General features: G+C 45.0%; 1 protein-coding gene across 1 annotated transcript in view; it reads left to right on the top strand.

Annotated features, from left to right (window-relative positions):
• The window catches only part of stk32c (serine/threonine kinase 32C), an 88,772-nt gene that overhangs the window by 22,694 nt on the left and 39,899 nt on the right, over positions 1–26,179 (top strand). Inside the window, exon 2 of the mRNA XM_023963090.1 lies at positions 13,442–13,497. Within this exon, the coding sequence (XP_023818858.1) occupies positions 13,442–13,497 (56 nt within the window). The remainder of the gene's footprint in view (positions 1–13,441; positions 13,498–26,179) is intronic.

Here is a 26,179-nt window from a genome sequence, read left to right as displayed (position 1 = left end):
TTGATTTCTGTAACACTTTCAATTAGGACATTATTTATTTCAATTGAGAGCTCTTTATTTGCATTGAAGTTTCCAAAAAACATCACTTTGGTTTTATCTAGGTTCAAAGATAATTTGTCGTAATCCATCCATAATTTTATTTTATTTAACTCTGTGTTCACCACCTTGATAAGTTCCCTATGATTGTCTGTAGAATTTATTGTCTGTAGAATCCATTCATTCTTTCCTTTACACGGATCAGTCACCCTGGTCCTTTTGCTGAAAAACAGCCCCAAATCATGATGGTTCCACCCCCATGCTTTACAGTTAGTGTTCTTTGGATGCAACTCAGCATTCTATCCCCTCCACTCTACAATGAGTAGAGTTCTTACTTCTACTGATGGTAGCCTTTGTTACTTTGGTCCCAGCTCTCTGCAGGTCATCCACTAGGTTCTGGGAATTTTTTTCACCGTTCTTGTGATTATTCTGACCCCACAGGGTGAGATCTTGGGGGGGGAGCCCCAGATGGAGGGAGATAATCAGTGGTCTTGTATGTTTTCCATTTCCTAATAATTTCTTCTCACCAAGCTGCTTACCTGTTGTAGATTCAGTCTTCTAGTCTGCTGCAGGTCAACAATTTAGTTTCTGGTGTCCTTAGACAGCTCTTTGGTCATAGTGAGGTTTAGAGTGTGACTGTTTGAGGTTGTAGACAGATGTTTTTATATATATAACCAGTTCAAACAGGAGCCATTAATGCAGGTAACCAGTGGAGGACAGAAGATCCTCTACAGAAGAAGTTACAGGACTGTGAAGTCAGAAATCTTTGTTTGTAGATGACCAAATAATTATTTTCCACCATAATTTATAAATAAATTCTTTAAAAATCAGACAATGTGATTTTCTGGATTTTTTTAAATCATTTTTTCTCTCATAGTTGAGGTTTATCTATAATAAAAATTACAGGCCTCTCTCACTCATGTTGCCTGCTGGCCATTCTTATCTGAAATAAGGTCATTTCCCAAAAAACTCTGCCGCTGTCATGAACCTTGTCTGAAATGAGGTCAAAGGTTAGCATGAACATAATTGTTGGGAGGACAAAGCTGAGAGTTGATAACATGATTCATAATGTTTCACAATGACACGCAGCGTCAGGATCAGGAGAATTCTGATGGCAAACTGCAGGATGTCATTTCTCTGTAGCAGATCTGAACTCTACCGTTAATAACAACTGTGTTCCTCTCAACTCAGTTGACTTTAAAGATGTGATGTTTAGACGTAAATAAAAAAAAAGCTTTAACAGAAATGAAACACCTGCTGGACGGCGTCTTTAGTCCACTCTTATTCGTCTTCATCAAAGTTGTTCCAACATTCATTTTTATTATTAATTTTTGATTATTTATGTGGTTTTTTTTTAAATCTCTTTTACCATGGTCTCTTCTGTCCACTTCATGTAGAGTCCCGTTGCTTCGTTTTCTGTTGTTTTTAGACCAAATCTTTTACTTTTGCACAGTTTTTCCTGCCTTTTTCTGTGATCCATCAGACGACCTTCCTCCTGCTGCCTGCCAATCACTATCAGCTCCTTCTGGACCCACATTGAAGTTCTGGCTTCCTTCTTGATGCTAATTGTGCTTCATTATTATTAGTGATTCATTTCATCTGTCAGCACATGAGTGTGTGTTTCTCCAGCACAGACCTCCACAGCAGTTGACTGCAGCGGTGAGCCTCGGCTCCATCATGTTAAGTGGTGCTGCGTAGATCAATGAGCTGAGCACCAATAACTTCAAAGGTATTAGGTTGCCAGGCCATTAGGGGAGCACTTTGCCTCCTGCATGGTTCCTGGTAGCTAGCAAGCTTAACTTGAGGCATTCAGTTCAAGTGACGGCAGAGCAGTTTCAAAGGTCCACTGCATTGATCGTGTGGTGATTCTTCTCCAATTATCTTCTTGGGGGAATGTGGGGTGGGACTGAAGGTGGAAAATGAGACGTGGTTGACAGAAGTGCAGAGGGAGGTGCTCACTCATCCTCAGGTTTACAGCAGAAGGATTGGAAGGGAGCTGCACGACCTCTGACAGCGTCAGGCAGACGGATCGCACTAAAGGACCAAACGTAGCATCGGAGCATCTCAATCAGAACTCCTGGAATCAGATGACGGGAGGTCTGTCTGACTGTTCCCACACCTCTGCAGGTTTCTAACTTTCACCATCATTTATAAACGAAACTCCTCCACCCGACAGACTGTGCAGCTCCTTTTTATCAAGTAATAACCTTTTTCTATAGGCTCTTTAAATGGAGGCCATAGAGGAACAGGAACTTTGGCTGTGTCGGAATTCCCGCCCTAACCCCTAATAACGAAAAACTATATAGTGGCACTATGTAGTAGGTAGCCTTGAATTTTGAAAGCAATTCGGACACCATGCTCACTACTTTTTTTTTAAACGGCAAATATGACGTCGCCTATTTCAAGAAAGTTCAAATCTAATTAATATGAGCATTTTACGACAGTTTTTTATGAATCCACTGTCTTCTGAAGATGAAAATGTTGTTTATTAAAATGAAATACATTTAAACACATTTATTTTCAAAAATTGTCCAAACGCAATGCATTGTGGTCTATATTCCTCAATCTAGTGAGTGTCAATCCACACTGGCTTTCGCAGAGACTTCTGGGAAATTTCTAGTGCATTTTGGAATTGTAGATTCGGACAGCACTAGAAAATGGCGAATGCACTATAAAGTGCACTATATAGTGCACTATATATATAAAGCCCTATATAGGGCCCTATATAGGGCCCTATATAGACTTGAATCCAGATGTCACACCAACAGCAGGAAGGTGGAACCACGGTTCCATGGAACCGTGGATCCGTGGAACCGTGGATCCGTGGATCCGTGGAACCGTGGATCCGTGGAACCGTGGATCCGTGGAACCGTGGATCCGTGGAACCGTGGAACCGTGGATCCGTGGATCCGTGGATCCATGGATACGTGGTCAGGCTCTTGATGATAAGATAAGATAAATATACTTTATTGGGAAATTGGGTTGTTACAGCGTCGGTGTTAGGCTCAAGATACAAACATATAAACAATAGATGACAACAGAGGACCAGAACAATTAATCAGAAAGAAACATCAGTGAATTAGAACAGTTATATTGCGTGACACCTCAGGAGAAAAAAACAGACAGACCTCAAATGAGTTTATCTATTGCACATGGATGACAAGTTATAGAGTCCAATGGAGTGAGGTATGAATGATCTCCTGAAGCGGTTGGTGTGACAGCGAAGCTGCTTTAGCCTGTTGGAGAAGGAGCTCCGCTGACCATCCAGTACAGGATGGAGAGGATGCTCAGGATTATCCATGATGGATATGAGCTTATTTAAAGTCCTCATCTCCATCACAGATTCAAACGTGTCCATTTTACAACCGATCACGGAGCCAGCTCTTCGGATCAGTTTGTTCAGTCTATTACTGTCCCTGGCAGATATGCTGCCCCCCCAGCAGACCACCGAGAAGAACAGTGTCGGCCACAACAGACTGGTAAAAGATCTCGAGCATTGTGCTGCACACTGTTGTACGATAATACTCCTTCTACAACTCTTATGAGTTGGAATTGGTTTACTTTTTAAATCACTTTAGTTCAAAAAATGATGGAAAAGCCAACGTTAAACTAAATGAGCTGCTGCTCAGAGACCCTCCGAGGCAGGAACACAACCCCCCCCCTTTTCGGGCTCCAGCAGGGGGCACATGTTAGAACTGGGATCCGTCATCTTACATTGAAAGGTTCCTACGGCTACATCTGAGAGCAGAAAAATGTAATTTCATTCTGTTTTGGAGAAATAAATCCTTCCTCCTTACAGCCTTCATAAAACAAATTCATAGCTTATTGCCCCCACCCCACCCCCACCCATTGTGCCAGAAGCAGTGACTGTGATGGTGTTTCATAAATAATGTGTCATGAAGGTTAAATCTGGGTGGGATTCATAATAGAAGACAGGAGCCTTAAATGAACAGTGATTTGAGTTGTTTTTGCGTGTTCCCGTTGCTCATTAGAGGCGAGGAGACGTCTGTGACGGCCTTTCAGGAGAACACGCTCTGTCTTTGGATCAAGGCCACATGGCTGCTCGGACATGGTTCCATGTTGAAGGTCTCCCCCGCTCGCCGCCATCACTGATTCTATCATTGTCCTGTGATCCTCCTCTAAGGCTTAGGTTATTTAAGTGTTTGCTGTTATCCTGGACAGGTGGGTGTGTGTTTCCTGAAGGGGAGGAGCTTGATCCAACACGGAGTCTGCATGAGTCAAGACGCAGATTTTCACTTGAGAAGGTCGATCTGAGATGATGACAGTTAAACCGAATTAAACAAGTGGTGACCATCTGTCACTGTTTGCCCCCTAAAGACACGCCCTCTAAATGACCGCCACTTTTTAACACGTCTAAACTGAACCTCCTTCCAACCAGCTGATGCCCTTTAAACTTTGAATGTAAACAAACACACGTCTGAAAATCTCAGATATCACCAAACAAAGAAGCTCTACATTTCTGGCTGCTGGACAAAAGCCCACAGACCAGGGGTGGGCAATTCCAGGCCTCGAGGGCCGGTGTGTCTGCATGATTTCCAGATACTCTTGCCCTACTCATGGCTGATTACCTGGTTCAGGTGTGTCCAGCCAATCAGAACATGCCAGAGCAGGGTATGCTGGAAAACATGCAGGACTGCGGCCCTCAGTGCCCACCTCTGCCACAGACAGTCCTCAGGTTCCTCTGCATCCAGCCTCAAGTGAAGTCCAAGCGGCTGGATTGCAGCGACAGGCTGGAGAGACGCCCCCTTTTAAGCCGTCCTCGTCCCGTTTTCTCGTGCAGGACTTGACCGTGACGCCACTGCCGGTGTTTCACTCCTTTCTGCTGCTTTCAATAATGTTAGCAGACTTGTAGAGTGTGACTAATGACTGTAAGCGCTAAGAAGAATGGACACCCTGTCAGTGCCTGTAGAGGGAACAGGAAGACAGTTCACTAACCAGCATTCAGACTGAAATGACAGATTTACTCCAGACTTTCAGACTCTTGTTTGTGAAAATCAGACGACCCCTGAAGAAACGGTCCAGGAAAACATAAAGGATGCTCTCAATGTGGGGGGAGATGGTTCTCTTCTTAATCCAAAGAGCAGCTTCCTTCCCCAGGCAGACAGAGCTATCCAGCCATACAGGTTCCAGCTCAGTCCAGGAAAACAAAGACGTTTTCGTGGATCTATTTGTCTGCAGGTGGATGCATCAGAATGGAGCAGAGCAGGGAGGTTGTGACACGTCCAGTCACAACTTTTTTAATAAATAAATACTCAACATTTTCAATTTAAGGCTTAATTTTCTTTTATAAATGTCCTTTATTGTGAGAAAAATTCCACAAGAACATGTTAGAAACTCCAAAGGCCATTTTCATGGATGTGGGTTTTTAAACTTTGGATCAGTTGTTGAGTTTCTCTCCTCTGTTAGAATCAAAATATTCCTTTTCTGTCTGTTTAGTTGTTTTTGCTTGTCAGGCATAGAAACACTTTCAATTAAACGCAGTTTATAGAGCAAAGTGTTAAGTGCTAAAAAAACTGTTGAAATAAAAAGTCAGACAATTCCAGATGTAAATGAAGAGATCTCAGTGACGTTCCACTCTAAACGTCGTCCTAACAACAGACTAACTGTCATCAAAGTGTCAGACATGAAATGATGATGTCAGACTTATGCTCGCAGTCGATAGGCCGGCCGCTTTAAAAAAACCTGCCAGGAGTTAGACGGGTTCTTCGGCTCTGAAGACATGGAGCTTAATGAATTAATAAGATGAAGAGTTTTTCTAAACCTGGGTTGGCGGGAGGAGGGAACTGAGCTGCTTCCTCACAAATCAGCTGTCATAGGCTACGTTCACACTGCAGGCTGAAATGACCCAATTCCGATTATTTTGCCCCTATCTGTATCTGATCTTTTCATGACAGTCTGAACGACACAGATCCGATCTTTTCAAATGCGACCCAGGCCACTTGGGGATGTGGTCCTGAATCCGAAACATATCCGATCTTTTCAATTGCGACCGCCGTCTGACCGGCCAGGCCACATGAATCCGACCCGTACGTCATTGATACGCTACAAACATCATCATTCTGCGTTGAAATAGGCAGGAACGAGAACACAAACATTAACCATGGTGGACGATGCTGCTGAGACCAGTCAGTGGAAGGGAAGCGAGGTCACCGATTGGATTCATATTTGGGGTGACAGCTCTATTCAGGCCAAACTCCAGGGCTTTTATCGCAACCGGGCGGTTTTTGAAAAAATTTCCAGCTAAATGGCCGAGCGTGGTGTTGAACATTTCCCACCATAACTTTTTTTTCTTTCTCCCCTATCCGACCGTGATCAGAAGCGCGGGGGACCCAAGGTGGATCCTCCTCCTCCTCCCTGTTCTGACCCTTAGATTCTCCAGGACTCTCTAGAACGGGTTAATAAAGAGTCCATAGCATTTATTCTGGGGGAAACCTTCTTTTATTACCGTTGTCCTTCCTCCGTAACACACAACATGAATGCGCGCCCACACTGCCCCCCCCCCATTCTCTCCCGCTGCATGCGCTCTTCTCTCTCTTACACAAACGCGCGCGTGCGTGGCCCCAACACATACACATCCCCATTCCACAACAGTGGGTGGTACAGATGATCCTGGCTCCAATGAAAATGAATGTAATAATGCAAAAAGAGCCCCACTGTTGACAACACTGTTGTTGACATCCATTGTTAATGTTAGCTACTTCTGCAAACAACGAGTGAAGTCGTTCACTGTTGAGTACTCTTCTGCGCATGCGGGTCACTTCTGGGTAATTTTCCGTTCACACAGGAGATCACAAAAGTTTGGATTTAATTGGAAATGTGAACAGCCTTGCAAAAAAAATCAATTTTTTTCAAAAAGTCCGAATTGAGCATTAAGCCCTGCAGTGTGAACGTAGCCATAGACGTGGTCAATGTTGACCCCTGCTTGTTGGTCCATTTGGAGGGAAATGTGCTGGAAGGTTCCATCCATACAATAAACCCCCAAAGCAGAACCAAACCCTGCAGAGAAACCAAAGAACTGAACACAAACATGACCGAACGGAGCCCAACCATTTAAAATCAGCCGGACAGGAGGCAATCTGATGATCAGGAGCTTTATACTCCCAGGGAGGAACTCGCTGAAAAGGCTCTTTGACTGAAAGTTGATTTTTGGAGTTGCAAACCACCTTTAATCTCCTGAAGTTTGAGGCCCCAGGAGTGAACATGTCATGGTTTTCATCTGACGTGGTGACTGAGCAACTCAGACGTGTTGGGTTCTCAGGAGCTGCTTCCACAGCAGCATGTCAGGAGAATGCTGCTTCCACAGCTGGATGAGAGGATCAGCCACACTGGGGAGGGACGGTCCAGCCGGGATTAGTCTGGATAAGACACAAAACCCAACTCCGTCTTTTGTCTGGGAGCAGAGAGTGATGTGGGCTTTACCTGCAAGAAGAGCTCAGGGGGGGGGGCGTCTCTGCCTCCCCTGATGTCTGCACATGTGTGTGTGTGTGTGGGGGGGGCTGAGTCAACAGTGCTGTGGGTTTGAGAAGATGACTGAATATTAAGGTGGAGCTGCTTGATTATTATCATCACCATCCCTGCTGTGCATTCCTGCATGGCCCCCCCCCTCACAGAATTCACACTCTGGTCTAACCTTTACTTGTAAATGAAGATGTAATAAAAATGTCAAGAATGTATAAAAACATTTCAATAAAGCTTTACATCATTAACACACCCTGAGTGGAGTAAAGGAAACCCAGTCTCAGCCATGAGGCAGAGCTGCTTCACCTCACAGCCAAACACACTAAATACAGACAATTTCAGTCTGAAAGGATTTAAAGGATTATGCTTAAACACATAAATATATATAGATTGCATGTTTTTTTTTTATCATTAGTAGCCTATACATGTTATGATAGTGGGTGAGGATGATTCCCTGACTGCAGGCTCCGGCTCCACCGTCACCCTAATGAACTGTCTGGCGGGGAGGAAGGAGACCTCTTGGCCCCCCTGCAAACCCAGAAAAAGCTTTTTGTTCTAAAAATGGAGATACATTTTCATAGTTCAATCACCTTTTCAGACGTCACAACAGCTCAGCAGCTGCATTTCACAGAACTTTTATGGGTGTCATTGTTTTTCAGACTTTCCTTGAAATCACTTGTAAATCTGTAGTACCCCCCCCCCCACCCGTCCCCACCCCCTGCACAAAGCCAATTCAGACTTTGAAGGATCAGGACAAACCAATGGAAAATGATCCTGATCCTAGGATGTGAGGATGACGGAAAACCCAAAGCTGGACAGTGGTGGACAAAATAGTTGGTACCCCTCAGTTAAAGATAGAAAGTCCACAATGCTCACTGAAATGACTTGAAGCTTTCAAAAGTAACAATAAATTAAAATTTATTTATAATTAAATAATCAAAATCAGCCATTACTTTTTAGTTGTTGAGATTAACAACTGTTGTTACAGAATTATTTAAAAAACATACTAATGAAATAGGGCTGGACAAAAATGATGGTACCTCCATAAACGACTGAGAACTAATTGCTCAGGTATTGGAGATCAATTGGCCACTGTGAATGAATGTGTAATAAGTTATTGGGTACCATGTTGATTGAGGCATTTTTTCCAACTGAGAAAAAAATAAAAACAAAAACAAAGCTTCAGATAATCAGGGTGGTATTCCAGAAAGCAGCTTATGTAAGTTACCACGGTAAGTTTAAGGCTAAGGAAGTGGATAACCTCAGCTTTCAGTTCCAAAAACAGAGGTATGTTTCAGGCTATGTCAAGTCAGTTACAGTCAGAGTCATGAACACTTAATGCATGGTACATATTGTAAATCCACACTGTATCATTTATTTTAATTTTAAAAAAGTGAGAAAATCTGCAGCCTCTAACTTAGACATATGAGAGTTAAAGAAGTACAATAAATCAAAATGGAAAAACATTTCGGAGAAAGGTAGTTTGCCATCTCTCTGTGGGTGGAGTGTCCCTGCCCCAAGTGAAGGAGTTTAAATATCTTGGGGTCTTGTTCATGAGTGAGGGAAGACTGGAGCGTGAGATTGACAGGCAGATCGTCCATGGTTATGCGGTCGCTGTATCGGTCCGTTGTGATTTACCGGTCGATCTTTGTTCCAATGCTCACCTATGGTCATGAGCTCTCGGTCACGATAGAAAGAACGAGGTCCTTAATACAAGCAGCTGAAATGAGCTTCCTCCGTAGGGGGGCTGGGCGCTCCCTTAAGGCCTGTTCAAACCGGGACGAATTTCGCCGGCGATTTTCGCCGACGTTTAACGCCTCGTGACTAAACAAAGGGCACCAATGAGAGTGTGCACACCGAGGCGAAAAAACGCCAGGCGTTAAAGCGTCAAAAAAAAAAAACGCCTCGGGTTCGTTTTTTTTTTTCGACGCGTCGCGTCGAAATCTACTCGACCAATGAGAATGGCGCTTTTGCCCACGTGTCTGGAGCTTCTGAAGTTACAGTAAAACACAACTTGGGGGCGCTCAAACACAAAACTGCCTTGCTGAGCACACATACCAGCGAAGAAGATAGACGCCAAGTAGCGTCTACACACAGCCGCGAGGAAATAATGACGGACATTCTAAAATATCCCCGAACCAAGCACCAGTTGGAGCTACTGGTGCTTGAAATATTCATGTTTCCTTTGTATTATTCTGACAAGCGCGTAAATACTTACTCTCTTCTTCTGAGTGAAAAGCGACTTTAAGAAGCGTAAAGTTGCGCAGCGCCACCTTGTGTACAGGAGTATTTCTGTTTTACATTAAGCGCCATCTAATGTCAGGGAATGAAATTGCATGTTCACTCCACTCATCGTCAGTGAAAATCGCCTGGGTGTGAACACAAAAAACGTGGCGAAAAACGCTGGCGAATAACGCCTGGCGAATATTCGTCCCGGTGTGTACGGGCCTTTAGAGATAGGGGACGAGCAGGTTCACCCACGGAGAGCTCGGAGTAGAACCGCTTCTCCTCCACATCCAGAGGAGCCAATTAAGGTGGCTCGGGCATCTAGTCCGGATGCCTCCTGGACGCCTCCCTGGCCCTGGAGAGGTGTTCCGGGCATGTCCCACTGGGCGGAGGCCCCGGGGAAGACCCAGGACACGCTGGAGAGAATATGTCTGTCGGCTGGAGCTGGAGGAAGTGGCTGGGATGAGGAAAGTCTGGGCATCTCTTCTTAGACTGCTGCCATGCGACCCGGTCCCGGATAAGCGGAGGAAGATGGATGGATGGATGGATGGATGGATGGATGGATGGATGGATGGATGGATGGATGGATGGATGGATGGATGGATGGATGGATGGATGGAAAAAAATGTAATTGAATTGGAGTAAAATTACATTTAGTTAGATAAATATGTAAATTTGAGTTGTATAAACAATTATTGAGTTTGATAGACATAAGAAATTAGGTTGAATACATTTAACTCAATTACTTGTTACCAATTGAAGTAATTATATATAATTATATATATATATATATATATATATATATATATATATATATATATATATATATATATATATATATATATATATATATATATAATATACGCCCCTCTCACCCTCCGCAGGTGGTTTCTCCTCCAAGCTCGGGTCCTCTACCAGAGGCCTGGGAGCTTGAGGGTCCTGCAGTATCTTAGCTGTTCCTAGCACTGCGCTTTTCTGGACTGAGAGGTCTGAGGTCTTTCCAGGTATCTGTTGTAGCCACTCCTCCAGCTTGGGGGTTACTGCCCCGAGTGCTCCAATTACCACAGGCCACCTGTCACCTTCACTTTCCAGGCTTTCTCCAGTTCTTCTCTGAGTCCCTGGTATTTCTCCAGTTTCTCATGTTCCTTCTTCCTGATGTTCCCATCGCTTGGTACTGCCACATCCACCACAACGGCTTTCCTCTGTTCTTTATCCACCACTACTGGTTGGTTCGCCATTACCATTCTATCAGTCTGGATCTGGAAGTTCCACAGGATCTTTGCCCTCTCATTCTCTACCACCTTCAGAGGTGTTTCCCATTTTGACCTTGGGGTTTCCAGTCCATATTCTGCACACATGTTCCTGTATATTATTCCAGCCACTTGATTGTGGCGCTCCATGTATGCTTTCCCTACCAGCATCTTACAGCCTGAAGTCATGTGCTGGATTGTTTCAGGCACCTCTTTGCACAGCCTACACCTTTTGTCTTGTCTGGTGTGGTATATCTGAGCCTCTATGGCTCTGGTGCTCAGGGCTTGTTCCTGAGCTGCCAGGATGAGTGTTTCAGTGCTGTCCTGTAGGCCAGCCCTTTCTAGCCATTGGTAGGACTTCTTGATATCAGCCACTTCAGTTATGGTCCGGTGGTACATCCCATGCAGGGGTTTGTCCTCCCATGAGGATCTGTCCTCCAGCACTGTATCCTCTGCTCTCCATTGCCTGAGACATTCACTGAGCACACTGTCAGTTGGAGCCTTGAGCTTGATTTACTCATGCATCTTGGATGTTTCATCCTGGATAGTGGCTTCTACGCTCACTAGTCCTTGGCCTCCTTCCTTGTGGTTAGCATACAGTCTCAGGGTGCTGGATTTGGGATAGAACCCTCCATGCATGGTGAGGAGCTTTCATGTTTTAACATCCGTGGTCTGTATCTCTTCCTTTGGCCATCTTATTATTCCTGCAGGGTATCTGATAACTGGCAGTGCGTAGCTGTTTATTGCCCAGGTCTTATTTTTGCCATTGAGCTGGCTTCTCAGGACTTGCCTTACTCGTTGGAGGTATTTAGCTGTTGCAGCTTTCCTTGTTGCCTGCTCCAGGTTGCCATTTGCCTGCGGAATTCCAAGGTACTTGTAACTGTCCTCAATGTCTGCTATTGTTCCTTCTGGGAGTGAGACCCCTCCTGTGTGGACTACCTTGCCTCTCTTTGTCACCATCCGGCTGCATTTCTCGAGCCCGAATGACATCCCAATGTCAGTACTGTAGATCCTGGTGGTGTGGATCAGGGATTCAATGTCACGCTCACTCTTAGCATATAGCTTGATGTCATCCATGTAGAGGAGGTGACTGATGTTGGCCCCATTTCTGAGTCGGTATCCATAGCCAGTCTTGTTGATTATTTGGCTGAGGGGGTTCAGACCTGTGCAGAACAGCAGTGGGGACAGAGCATCACCTTGGTATATCCCACATTTGATGGACACTTGTGCAAGTGGCTTCCCATTGGCTTCAAGGGTGGTTTTCCACAGCTTCATTGAGTTTCCTATGAGGGCTCTTAGAGTCCTGTTGATGTTGTACAGCTCCAAGCACTCAGTGATCCATGTGTGTGGCATTGAGTCATAGGCTTTCTTGTAATCAATCCAGGCTGTGCACAGGTTGGTGTGTCGTGACTTGCAGTCTTGAGCGACTGTTCTGTCAACCAGGAGTTGGTGTTTGGCTCCTCTGGAGTCTCTACCAATGCCCTTTTGTGTTTTGCTCATGTGTTGATCCATGTGCCTATTTATCTTGGCTGACATGAGCTTCTATGTTGTGGAGAGACAGGTTATTATATATATACCTACCCATATATATACGCGCCACAATGAAAATAGAAATAAGATCAGAAACTTGTGCGTTTACTTTTTCTGTTCTTTTTCTCCAAGCAGAAACTCTTTCTTTTAATGATGATGCAGCCGTATTACTTTTTTGATTGTCGTATAATCTTCATACGCCGTCATTAAAACCTCAGACTCCGTCTCCCTGACGTGTAGCGCTGTCTTTATTTCTCCACGCGTTTCCATGGTGACTCCGGATATCGGCGATCCATTGAGCATGTCTTTATGTACCTGCTGTGCACGTGCATTAACCCAGGGTTACCAAGTGGAGCGTAATTACGCTAACTCATATCCGGTCTTTTGGAACCGACATACCCAGAGTAAGCAAGTTCAGGCGGATTTCAGCCAGAGTTCAGGGTTAAACTCAGGCTAGTTTAAACATGCTTTCTGGAATACCGCCTGCTGACCAGAGGTTATTTTGCTTTTATCTTGCGGTCTGGCCCACTTGAGATCAAATGGGTTGAATGTGGCCCCTGAACCAAAACCAGTTTAACACCCCTGAGCTAGAGCTTCAACGCTTACTCTGTCCCGCCCATTTTCAGCAGGTTGTTGATGTGGGTGGAGCATGCATCAGTCCCACTTTAGGGCTTAATGATGGAGAGTCACATCATGCTGGAAAATGTCTGGCTGCAAACATTTGGCGGTCAGAGAGCAGCTTTTCCTGGTCAGAGTGATGGTGGCAGCAGTTGAGTTGCTGATGTTTCGTTGCTGTTCACTCAACTGTAAAGTGTGAGAAAGAATAAGATCTGGGAGTCAGTGTGAAAGCCATTTTCTGCTGCATGAAGCTGAACTTTCTTAGTGATTCTCTCTTTTTCTGTTTCTCCTTTTCTTCACAGTAAACTTTGACCACTTCCAGATATTGCGGGCTATTGGAAAAGGGAGCTTTGGAAAGGTAATGGAGTCTTAATTTCTGTCTGTCTTAATGTCTCTCTGTCTGTGTGTGTGTGTGTGTCTGTCTAATTGCCTCCAGCAGTCAGTGTCTGGGGGGAGAGATTAGCCTTGGTTCTCATCGTATTATGGTTCTTAAAGATCAGTGTTTTCTCTGATTTAAACTTCTCATGTTTCATTTTTAAACTGTTTTCAACAGGAGCTCATTCAATAAGGCCTTTTTATAGAGGTAATTAAATTTTTCATCTGGTGCCAGCTAACCTGTTGGGAGTTCTGACCCGTGTCTCCGTTTAATTACCGCGCAGCTTTATCTGCATTTGTCCTGGTGCTCAGTGTGTGGCTGGTAAAGACAGCTGAGCCTTTCTGCTCCTCTCACGTCAGCGTTTGGGTCTGAAGCCTTCACTGGAGAAGCATTCTGGCTCATTAGTGACTTTAGACTTTGTTTTTCAGAAAACTACCTTGGTGAGAACTGTGGCACTCCATCTGCAGGTCCAGTAATGAGTCGTCAGATAAATGTGTGCACGTCAGCACATGATTGGAACTCCAGAGGCAGCAAAGGCGTCTGCCCCCAATCCAAACTCAGATCAGCCGGTTCTTTCTAAAGTTAGCTTCAAGTTGAATTTCCACACATCAATGTGGTTTTATTGATATTTCGCTGTAAAAAGGAGCAGACAGGCTGCAGGATCCGGTGTGGAGAGAACATTCACCTGTCAGAAAGGCAAATGTCACAAAGAGCCCTAACTCTTGTACTATCCTAGGCACTTTGACATTGGGAGTTGGGTCATCTAGACCCACTAGACAGTGCTCTGAACCTTTTTTCTTCAATGATTTGTGATCTTCACTGGTGTCCATGGATTACATGAAATCTTTCCACCTTTATCCACCTTTGTCGTGGTAGGGAGAACACGTCAATGGAAGGGTGGGGGTGGGGGTTATCTAAGATAGCACAAGGGTTGAAGTGTCGCGCTGAGCTCTCAGTCGGTCTGCGCCAACACGACTATGATCTGTGTCTTAGTGTCACTTCATGGAGCAGCCAGCAGCCTGATGCAGGATGCTGGTTTGGGTAAAACCTGTGTTTGGTACCCCAGTCTCCCGCCTGGCGGTCGCAGTGTTCAGGACATCTGTCGAGTCCTGGCTTTTTCCCAGACAGATGATCATGTGTCATTACTTTCTCATCTCTTTCTTGTGACTTTTACACTTTTTCAACTGCTTTGCATTAAATGTGGTTGCAGTCCTGCTTCCAGTCTAACCTTTCTGCAACTCTCAAAGGAAAAGTTCACTTTGGACTTCACCGTTAAGTATACAGGGCTCCAGACTAACTTTTTTCACTAGGAGCACTGTGGCCCCTGAATGAAAATTTTAGGGGCACAACCTGAAAATTTAGGGGCGCATACCGTAAATCAACATGCAAACCAGATCTTCTAATTTCCACTGTATTATAAATACACTAAATAAAATAAATAAAGTAAATAAATACTTTAATTATAGATGCAAAAATTACAATCTGCTTTTTCAAATTCAGTGTCAGATTTTATTCTGCACTTTTGAAGATGCAACAAGAAGGTAAACTGACAGCAGCATCGCTGTCATGACAAAAAAAAATAGTAAACAATATACCATAAATTTAGAATAAAAAAAGTTTTTAGTAACAAGTGATTACCGTAATAACCTTTCGGTCATTTCACAGTTAAGAACAATACTTAAATGTATGTAAACATTAGGGGATGGAAATTCATGTTGGCGAAACCAAATAGGTGCAGCCAAGATGCACAATAATTTGAGATCACCCAGATGGACGTAACGCTGCACAGATCACCTGGTGTGAGACATATTTTTGTTTTTGCTCTAACATCACCTGTCAATCAAAACCAAAATATCACCAGAAAGGGGCGGAATCAAGACCCCAACCTGACCAAACACAGCTGGAAATTTAGTACTGAACTGACTGAAAGCTGCCCTACAGACTACAAAACAATGCATTATGGGACATGCGTCCTGATGGGTTTTTGTAGTTCACAGATCAATTAAAATAATTTAAAATACCAACTGATTAAAAAAAGGCTACATACATCACAAAACATTGAAATAATTATAAAAGATGTAATATCACAGATCGTACTTAGGGGGAGAGGCATAATTATTAAATTGAATGTTAAGGACAACTCCAACTTCCTGTTGCAGCTTCGCCTTCATGCCCATGCCCCCCCCCCCCCCCCCCCCCCCCGGGCGCTGGTTCATCTCAAACACGCAGTAGCGGTTTTAGGCACGGGCCATACGGGCGATCGCCCGGGGCGGAAAAATGACGGAGGGGCGGCGCCAGCGGCTCAGCTCTTGTAAAATACTTTATGCATCACTATTGGTTTACTTATATCACAGAGTTTGTAACAGCCTGAAACCTGGCGGCGCCCCCGCCCCGCAGCTGCGCTCCCTCCTGTCTTTGAGAAGTAGACGCAAATGTGTGTGAGAAGGAGAAGGGAGGGGGCGCGGGGTGAAGAAGGAGAAGGGAGGGGGCGCGGGGTGAAGGGTGCAGGCTGAGGTGAGCACGGAGCACAAAACGCATGCGCAAACCTGGCTGGATCTTCTTCCAGGGGGGCGACGGTCACAGGCCAGGGCTCAGTGCTTGATGTAAAAATAAAAATAAAAATTGCGCCGCCATGTAGCGAATTGGCGCCCCTGGGTGCAGCTGCACGCGCTCCTGCAGGAAATGTTTGACGAACGGGGGGGGGGGGGGGGGGGGCTGCGGGTATAAAAAAAGTATAAAAAAATCATGCTTTTTTGGTTATTTCAAATAAAAAATGGGAAAACAAAAAAAAATTCCTCACTTAGATTACAGTTGGTTTAGTCGACAGACTTGATACCTATGTCAGGACATTTATGCTAAATGCAAAAACATCTGAAATATGGACAAAAAAGGTCAAAGCTGGTGCCCAATTTAGAAAGAAAAGAGAAGAAGAGGAGAAAAGAGACAAAGAAAAGGTTATTATCGCATAGCTAGATGCACGTTTTCTAAATTCGAATGCTACCTGCCCTACAACAACAACAACGTTGCAGAGGAAAAATCTCTTGTTTGGTCTATCATGACCAAAACTGAAGTAGGCCCAAATATTGCAAATAACGTCATTTTTAAGATATTTATTCTTAAATGTTTGCTCTGCCTTAACTTGTAACATTAGTTATGATTCGTGTGTCTGTCTGCTCTGCTGTAACACAAAGTTTTTGTTGTGTTTTATTGTTGTATATTAGTTCATAATGTTAAATAAGCTGTGATGGTACTGCTGCTGCTGTTAGCTTTTCAAAACTCCAGTTGATCAAGTCATACCTGAGATCACCAATGTCTCAGGAGCAACTCACTAACCTGCTGTTGTTAGTATCAATCATTCAGGGGGGGAGCAGATTTCATATGATGACGTTATTGACAAGCTTGCATCAGGAAGGCCACAAAGGTTAGGTTTAGTTAGTGTTTTCTCTTCTTAGTGCTGCAGTTACATTTATTCTAGTGTATTATTAGTGTGATTTGTAGTTTATAATATTTATTTCAGATTGTTTGTGTTTATTAAATATTTCCTAACTGTATTTTCAGTTACAATAAATGGACAAAGTGACTCTATGGGGGGGGGCGCTAGAGGAGGGCCTCGCCCGGGGAGTAATTCAGGGTAGAACCGCCACTGCAAACACGTCTATCGTTGCATTTTCCACACGTGTTTTAAGTGCGTCTAAGACTAAATCGTGTTGTCGCTCACACGTGTTTATGTTCGAGCCCCGTTAGCTGTCACGCATGTAGGTGTGGGACATTTATGCTCCTCAGCTGACCATCTCCCGCGGGAGCGATGTGCTGTCGTTACAGCCGTGCATGAGAGCCGTGGTTTGCTTCGCGAGTTTGAGACCCCTGCTGTACACTCTGGCACTGGTACACTAGCCGCAGGTCGAAAGAACGAATCAATAGTTCGCTAGCTGTTCATAGCTCAGACGCACATATCAGGTTGTGATGATTTGTCTCCGTTTCCTTCCCACAGACGTTAACGCGCGCTCGATTATCTCTAGGCCCCGCCCCTCCACATATTTTAGCCACTTGCAGTGACTTTCCCTATTCTTCTCACACGCATTGGCCGCCTCAGGCATCACTCAATGACATGCGAGTGTGCGCTCGCGTGTGCTCCAGTCTCACGAGTGTGTGTGTCTGTCTGCGTGCGTGTGGGCTCGCGTCTCATTGATGATTTCATTGCTCATTTCATTGATCATTGACGGGCCGCTTCCACGTTTAATGAATAAAAAAATACGGAGGGTGGGGGAGGCAAATTTACTGGTCGCGCATGTGCGACTGGATGTAAAATTCAGTCGCACACTCTCAAAGTTTGGTCGCAAAATGCGAGCAAATGGTCGCAGTCTGGAGCCCTGGTATAGCTTTCCTTCCTCTTTCCCGCCCAGATTTTAGCATCACTGACCCATCCTGAGCAGAAACACACAGAACAGCTTTGAGTGCGGAGGAGGGAGAGCTTCTCTGTCAGGCAGAACTAAACATCACCAAAGTCCTGCTCTGCAGCCGCTGGAGTTGGACAGTCTCAGTCTCAGCATCAGTCTTCAGATACACACAGAAGCAGCTGAACTCTTATCCTCCATCCCAGTTCTCCGAAATCACTAGAGGTCCAATTATTTCACTGTTTTCAAAGAAAACGAAGCAGCGTTCCAAAGGGTGGAGTGGTGCTTTGTTATGTAAGATTTCCAGAATAACATAACCATTGCTTGGTGCTTTAAGAAAATGTTCCTAAGCTCCTCAGGGGCGTTAAATATTGACTTGAGCTGTCTGCATGCAGTCCTCTGCTACTGCCTTTTTCTTCTGTCCTTGGCAGAAGTTTTGTGCAGAGGGTGAGTGGGTGTGAGGACCATGAGAACATTGTGAAGGCCTGGAACTGGGCTCAGATGCTGCCTCACTCACATTGCTGTGCAGCCAATCTGCTGGTGCAGCAGAGCTTTGGAGACGTGAACAAAGACGTCAAAAAGTCATTTTTAATTCCTCTGGTTCTGTTGTTTTGTGCTGTGTGACTGACTGTGGACACCCCCACCACACACACACACACACCCGCACACACCCACACACCCACCCACCCCCACACACACACACACCTACGCACACACACACCCACACCCGCACACACACACACACACACACACACCCACGCACACACACACACACACACACACAGAAGAATCTGAGCTCAACAAGCAGATTTGTCAGGAGCCAAAACTAACAGGTGTTTTTAGCCGAGGCCCGTGTCAACAAGAGTAACCCTGCAGGCCCCTTATGGGGGGGCCCACAGAGAGAGTAGCCCTCCACAGGGGGAGTGGCACCGAGCCGAAGAGCCCCCAACAGCGAGCGACTGACTGGCGCCTGCACTCACACTGATGGGGAAACCTGGAGAGCGACGAGAACGAGCAAAGCTCTCAGCAGCCCAATGTTCCACAGAAACGATGGACTCTTCCAGGCGGTGATATGAATTTTCTTCACAGATGGGAGTAAAAAAATGTCAGTTTCAGCCAAAACCTGCTCGATCCTCTGAAGTGACACTCATGCAGTCGGGTGATTATCTGAAGAAAAGCTCGATAACTGAACAGCAGAGTTTTCATGATGAACCGCTGACTCCTCACAAATGAGAAAACCCTTTCCAGCTCTACACACATCTTTAGATTTGAGCATTCAAACCATGATCCCTCTGCTCAAGTCAAACTCTTTGGCCTGGAAAGTCACACATCATTCACACTGTAGTGTTGCACAACAGAGTTCCCTTTCCAGCCATGACCTGAGGATCAGTGCGGCATCGTAGTCCTGACTTTTTTTTTCTGTCACCACGTTGACCACTAACATGATGCTTCCTGCTCGTTTGGTTTTCTGGATTTGATCAGACCTGTCCAAAACAAAGACCTCCACGTTTGTTTTCTGAGCTGTGCTGCTGCAGAGTTTTGACTTGAGACATTTTCCAGAAGCTTCTAGGAGTTTTTGAAATGCGTCGCTGACTGTTAAGGGTTTTAATTGTGTAGCAGCACAGGAGTGTTAGTGAAGTCTGTGTTTGCACAGGGTAAAGCTTGGCTCTGACAGGGTTTGAACAGTTGTGTGTCTGATGTCGGGAGCATCTCTGCTCAGGCAGGTGCAGTAAGGACGGGTACTTTGGTGGCCTTCATCTCCCAGCAGAGCTGCAGCTCTGGGGGCCCCACGCTCTGCCTCAGAGGAAGGATAATTGCTTTCTGCTTCCCAGCGCCCCCTCTCTTGCTTCCCACTTTTTCCCTGGAGCTCCGCACCTCGTCCCCCCTACCCCTCCGTGCTCTCGGCTCTGGGAACTGATCCTTCGTCTGGAGGGCTCATTAGAGTCGGGGCTCTCCGGGGGAAATGGTGATCTGGCAGCGACAGCGGTTCAATGACAGCTCCCTGACGCCAACAGTCACATGTCCAGGTTCACATCCAGACTGTGAGGCGGATGCGGATGCAGATTGACAAGGAAGGTCAGAGGTGGTGGAGGACCTCAGCTGGCGTTCCCCTCCTCTTCTTCACTTGTGCCACATGGACATTTTACCAGGAAGAAAATCTTATTAGGCGAGCATGGAGACAGAGAAATGAGCAGACACCAGGAGGAAAAGCAGAAGGGGAGACGCTGACTGTGCTCGTCATGTCGAACAAAGATATCTGTGTCTGCAGAAAGGTCAGAGAGTGATGAAGCCTGTGTTAATGTCATTGTTTGGCTTCCTGTCGTTACACTCGGAGCCCGCCTGCATTAAAGACACACAGCCAAGCCACACATCCTCACAAAGGCCTCCGCTTTACCTCCCAGCTGCAGGTGGAAAGGTCAGGATCCGTTTTACAGCGTGCAGCTTTGGAGCTCAGATTCAGCGTAGCTCCAGGCAACCTTTTAACCCAGAAATGAGAGCCTTCTGCTGCACTCCGCTCTCCCCGCTCTCCCGGCACAAAGCTCGGCTGCACAGCCAATAAAAGCAGGGAGCATATGGCTGCAACAGCTTTAGGACACATAAATCTGCTGAAAGAGCTCATGCTCTTTTATTTATCAGACTATTTATACTTATCTGAAGCTGTATTTTTGTAGAAATTTTGGCTCAGAGATTTACCCCCCCCCCCCCAAAAAAACCCCACCAATACTGCCAACAAACTTTAATAAATTCAGAAAAGCAAATGTTGTAAAACCTCCAAACGTTCTTCTTCCTGGGCTGTACAGGTCTGAGCCAGCGAGCGTGAGGCCAGCGTCTCCTGAAGTTCTCCTCCTCCATCTGCGTCCATAGCATCCTTCTCCAACTGCCTGTCTGTCAGAAACAGAGAACCACTTCAGAAAACTGAATCAGCGGCTCGTGGATTTATCAGGGCGACCAATCAGACCCCAGATCACCTGACAGTGCTCCGGAGGGGGACGCAGCTTCAAACTTCAGAGTTCTCTGGGAGAAGCTTTTTCTATTCTAATATGGTGTAATATTGCAGATTGTCTCCATTTGTATTTGACGAACAAAGCAACACCTGTAGGAGATCTGCTGTCCTTGTCTTTGAAAGATCACCATGGTTGCTCTGTATCTTTGTTCTTCATTCTTTCTTTTCTGCTAAATACTGTTTGTGCAGAAACTTTCCCAAAGTGTGCAGAAATCCCTTCCATAGTTTTCACTCATGTCTTCCTAACTTGCACGTTGACTTCACCCAGTTGCTGTTGTGGGGGAAGTTCCTGTCAGCACGTTGAGGCAGGCATTTCCACAGATGTGTTGCTCCCGTGTCGGTTCCGTGTGGCTCCGTGTTCTGGAGCTGTCAAAGACGGAGGCCCCGTCAGCTGTCAGAAAAAAGTGCCCTTGGTGTGTGAGGGCCTCCTGCACGCCGCTGTCAGTCATTACCTGTGTTTAGGGACATAAGTCCTGCATATAAATGAGCAGACGGCACCTTTTCTTCCTCACTGCACTGCCATGCTTTACCCCGTCTGACTCCTGGAAGTCCGTCCAGGAGGGCAGCTGCTTTCGTGCATCAGGGAGCTGTGCAGGAAGACTCCGAAACTCACTTTCCTGCAGGCTGACAGCAGCAAACAGAGCAGGACACCCGGAGGGACGAACCAAATGAAAGAGAAAAATGTTCCTGCTTCTCTCAGGACGACGTATTTATCAGACCCTGAAATTGTGTTTGCCTCGTGTGCGTCTCTTAAAGCACAGCACTGGAGCTTTTAAACATACATGCTTTATCTTGGTGATGTTTTTGGTAACACAGTTTCACTGCAGAAACTGTTAACTCCGCCCACCTAAACATTGTTCCAAAAAAAGGCGATCTTCCTATCATGAAGCTCCGCCCCCTAGAGCCAAAGGAACGTGCATCCTTCACTGTCGGCAACAGAGTGGCGTTTCTCACTCAGGAATCAGTTGTTGTTGGGGGGGGGGGGGGGGGGGGGGGCTAAAACATGTTACTGCTGCCTGTGGAAAAGATGGAGGAAGGGCGTGGCCACGATGAAAACCTGCTTTTTGGCCGTGTGGTCCTTTTACCAGCTTTGAAATCACAAACTCATAAGCACCCAGGTGTTGTTCTGAAAATGAAACTCTCCTCCTCATCATGGAGGATGTCTTCCCTGCTTCTTCCAGCAGCGTGGTTCCGATGTCATCACTCTGTTTTCATGCCTTCTAAACCCACCCAGGCTCCTACCCGGTTCTGCTGGGCTCCTGCTGGAGGCCCGCCTCCGGACATCAGCTGACGGGAGCGTCGTCCGCGGCGGCGCGGTGGGGGGAGAAGAGCAAACATGCAGATACAGGGAGCCTTCACTTTGAAGAGCAACATGAAAGAGGCCTTTCAGAGCAGTGAGATGTCGGGCTAATAAGCACTTAAGCAGTGCATGTGTTAAAGAGGCGCATTACACTGATAAACCCAGTGGGAGGTCTGTGTACACAGAACCACGGCAAATTACATTTGGGTTCGTTTTTTGAGCGTCTGTGTTCCTTTGAGCAAACAGGGACGGCCCGCTGAGACTCTGACCCGCCTCAACATCCCCTGCAGACCGACACCTCAGGCAGGACTGCACCCGGTCCTGGATCTGCACCGCTCTGGGTCGTATTCTTTGAAGATAGAAGCGTGTACACAATACCGTCTGAGAAAGGTCCACAGCTTCCTGTGAGCTTCTTCTTCATGAAATCACAGCAGAAACGGCTTTTTCTGCCCATCTTGTCTCAAAGACTAAGTCTGAGCCGCATTTCTCTCAAACACAAAGCAATCTTTGCCACTTTCATTCCCAGACTCCTTTTGGATTCTGTGGTTTCTGTGTTTGAAAGATCAGGCCACGGGAAAATATTTCACACCTCTATGACGACTGACTCTAATTCAAAAAGACGCTTTAATGTCAGAAGAGCAGCTGGGGAGCAGAACCCAACTTTTCAAAGAGACATTTCAGCTTGAAAAACCAGAGACCAGAATCTGAACCGTGACAAGAAACCCAAAAGGAAGGCAGCCTCTGAGCCTGTGGCTGCAACAAACCGCGGGGAGAAAAGGGCTGGGGAGGGTTGAGGGTCCAACCTGCTGTCAGCAGAACCAGAGAAACACACAGACGAACTCAAACCAGCTCAAACCGTTAAAGCATCAACATGGAAACACAGGAGGAATTTGGACCAAAAGAATTCAACCTCACAGAATATTCGGTATTGTTTCTATCAAAAATAACTTTTTCAAAAATAGAACTGACTGTGGCTATAATATTAGATCAGAAAGACTTTGCAGTGACTTTATCATCAAGTTCTTCATGTTTTCAGCTGCTTGTTTTTACCGGAGAACAGCTGAGTTGTCCAGATTTTCTGGTCGAGGCATTATCCTGCTTATACCAAAGTCACTCACAGAACACAGAAATATTCAATCAAGTATTAGTTCTTTGATCTTGTTTATGTCTGAAAATTATTCGTAAAATTTATTTTAAAAAGTGTCCCATTTGATAAGCAGTGTGACGTGTTGTCACGGTAACGGCTGCTGAGCTTGCAACTACCTCGCTCTGCAGCTGCAGAAGAAAGTGATATATATGCAGATCGACATGAAACGCGAAATAAAGCATCAGTTCAGAGAGAAAGTTCCCCTCTTACTGCTTGTTTTTGTCCAAAAGATGAAGCTAAAGTTTGTTTCAAAGAAACAAAATTCCTCCTCGTGTTTTATCTCCTCCTTTTTGTATTCTCTTCTGCTACGTCTCAGTCTTCAAAAAGACCAAATTCACCAAACAGACCAAAGGAAACCATACGAATCTCACATGTTATTTCTACTGTCTTGCTGTTGGGATCAACTGTGGAATAACGTATATCCATCTATGTTCTGAGCTTCTATGGTTCAGTGCAGTAATATAGAAGATTTGACCCATGTGACCAGATCCTCTTTTTAGCTGTGCATTATCACTTTTTTATCCAGACCCAGCAGCCAATCAGAATCGAGTATTCACCCGAACCATGTCATGAGAAACCTTTGAAACATCCCACGTCCCCGTCTGAAAGTTTCATTTCTGAGGCTGAATAACTGACAGACACATCACTGAGCTGCTGCTCAGACAAAAATGTTTTGCTTGTGGTTTTACATTAGCGCATGAGAGCTCATCTGGTGAATGTGCTGTACATGAAGAGCTGCAGAAGTCACGTCTGAAGCCTTCTTCATTTTGATCTGCTTCATCTTCTTCAGCAAAATAAATCAATTATTCTGTGTTTATGCAACGTTGCCCAACCAGACTGCTTTGAAAATGTAGTTTGTGACTAATGGAGGTGTCTGGATAATGGCCTCCTGCACACCACACTCGTTTTATCTTTTTAAAAAGCTTCAATGATTCAAGGCTCTGTTGTATTTAAGTGTCCCATTAAGCCTTGGGAGTGTGACAGCGATGCAAAGTTAAAGCACCAGCATGCTGAAAGGGAAGCAGCTAGATGGAATGAATGTATTTCTCTGTCTTTGCATCTGTAGTTGAATATGAGCTGCAACACAGAGCACATCGTGCTGTTTCAGGTCTGAATCATATCAGCAACCTTTATTTTTCTTCAGAAAAATCATAAATTGAACATTTTTGCTTTTCCTTGTTCTAACAAGAGCCCTTTAAAATAACGCCCCGCCTGCGCGGACTCCTCTTCTTTCTAGAAATACAACCTCTGAGCCTCTTTTCGCTGCTGAAATCATGGCAGAAACACGGCTGGTGACGAGCCGTGGTGTTCAGATAAGAATTATTCTGCAGCCTCAGCCGCATTCCTCTATAAAATCCTTCATGTAAAACTTCAATCAAAAGTAGATAACGGTGTTCAAAAGAACATGTCCGTCGTGTCACCCCAGCAGCACCAGCCAGCGTTGGGTTTTCGGGCCCGCTTGCCCGGACCCTACCACCGGTCACGTTGCCTGCTCCCCTCCTGAACGTTGGGGGGAGATTGTTCAGGCTTTTCTTCAGTTGGATTTTTAACTCAGATTATTGGGATCTCCATGGTCACTTCACACATGGTTGAATTTTATTTCTGTGTCAGGGACGGCGCACATTAACAGCATCACATGCAATGAGTCAGAATTAGCCCAGCGGCTGTTTGTCATCTTTTGTCCCAGGACAAATGTTTGAATAGTCGACCGAAAAAAGCTAAAAACAACAACTACAAATATCAATGAAAATGACAGACATTAATACTGATAAAAGTACAAACATTAGAAAGCGTTGATCATACTAAAGGAGATTAAATTGAACGTCAACATGTGTGCTGTGCTCAGAGCAGGTTTCTGATGTGCTTTTTACACAGATTGACTGTAGAAGCTTCTCTAAAACTCTGCGTTCCAACCTCGTCTTGCTGTTCCTGAGACGGCGCTCCGACTCTTCCCTGGAGAGGAATTATGCCCTCATGTCACTCTTTGGGAGCTCGTTCTTATTTACACAAACTGGTCAAGTGGGTTAAACTAGCCTTATTAAACCATTTTTTATTTTTAAGAACTGGGTTGTGCATTCGTAATAAAGTCTTCTCAGATTAACACTTTATGTTTCATAAAATGGTTAAAATGGTGATAACTCAATGTTTTTATCCAGTGTTTCAATTGTTTGTTTCTAAAGTGATTTGATGGGTTTAGTGCTGTTTTGTTCGCCTGCAACCAGATTCTCAGACAATATGTCATGTGTGACAAAACCATAGCATGCATGAACATTTTACCAGCCTGGAGAGACAAAATGTGACAGAATAAATCTAAAATTAGACCAATTAGATTTAACACGGTTAAAAACCCCAAGATATATTCAAATGCTGAGAATTTTTTTTTCTCATTTTAAAAACATCTGCATGTAATTTATAAAGTGTGATTTTTAGAAAAACATTCAACTGTCTTATTTATATTGAGCCTAACTTAACTTATTCTATTCTGCAATATGACCCCATAGATTTAGTGAGAATGTTAGCCAACCTAAATGTCTTTTGACATGTCATATAAAAGACTGGATCATCAGCATAGATCTTCTGGATTTCCTATTTGTGTCTCCCCCCTTCTCCGAGTGTCTGTTAGGGATGCAACGATTCACTTTCTCAATGATTTGGTTCAAACCTGGATTTTTGGGTCACAGTTTTATTTCAATTCAATGTATGACCTGTGTTTTCACAAAATAACAGCAAAAACTAAAATTTAAGAAATGTCTTTGCTAGTAAGCAAATAAAAATGAGTGCCGATGCCAGTTCTAAGTTGATATCATAAAATGGGTGGC

Source organism: Oryzias latipes, chromosome 15 (assembly GCF_002234675.1).
Source record: "Oryzias latipes chromosome 15, ASM223467v1".
NCBI classification, from domain to species: Eukaryota; Metazoa; Chordata; class Actinopteri; order Beloniformes; family Adrianichthyidae; genus Oryzias; species Oryzias latipes.
The sequence above is the reverse complement of the archived record's forward strand: the minus strand, read 5'-3'. Positions and strand labels throughout refer to the sequence as shown.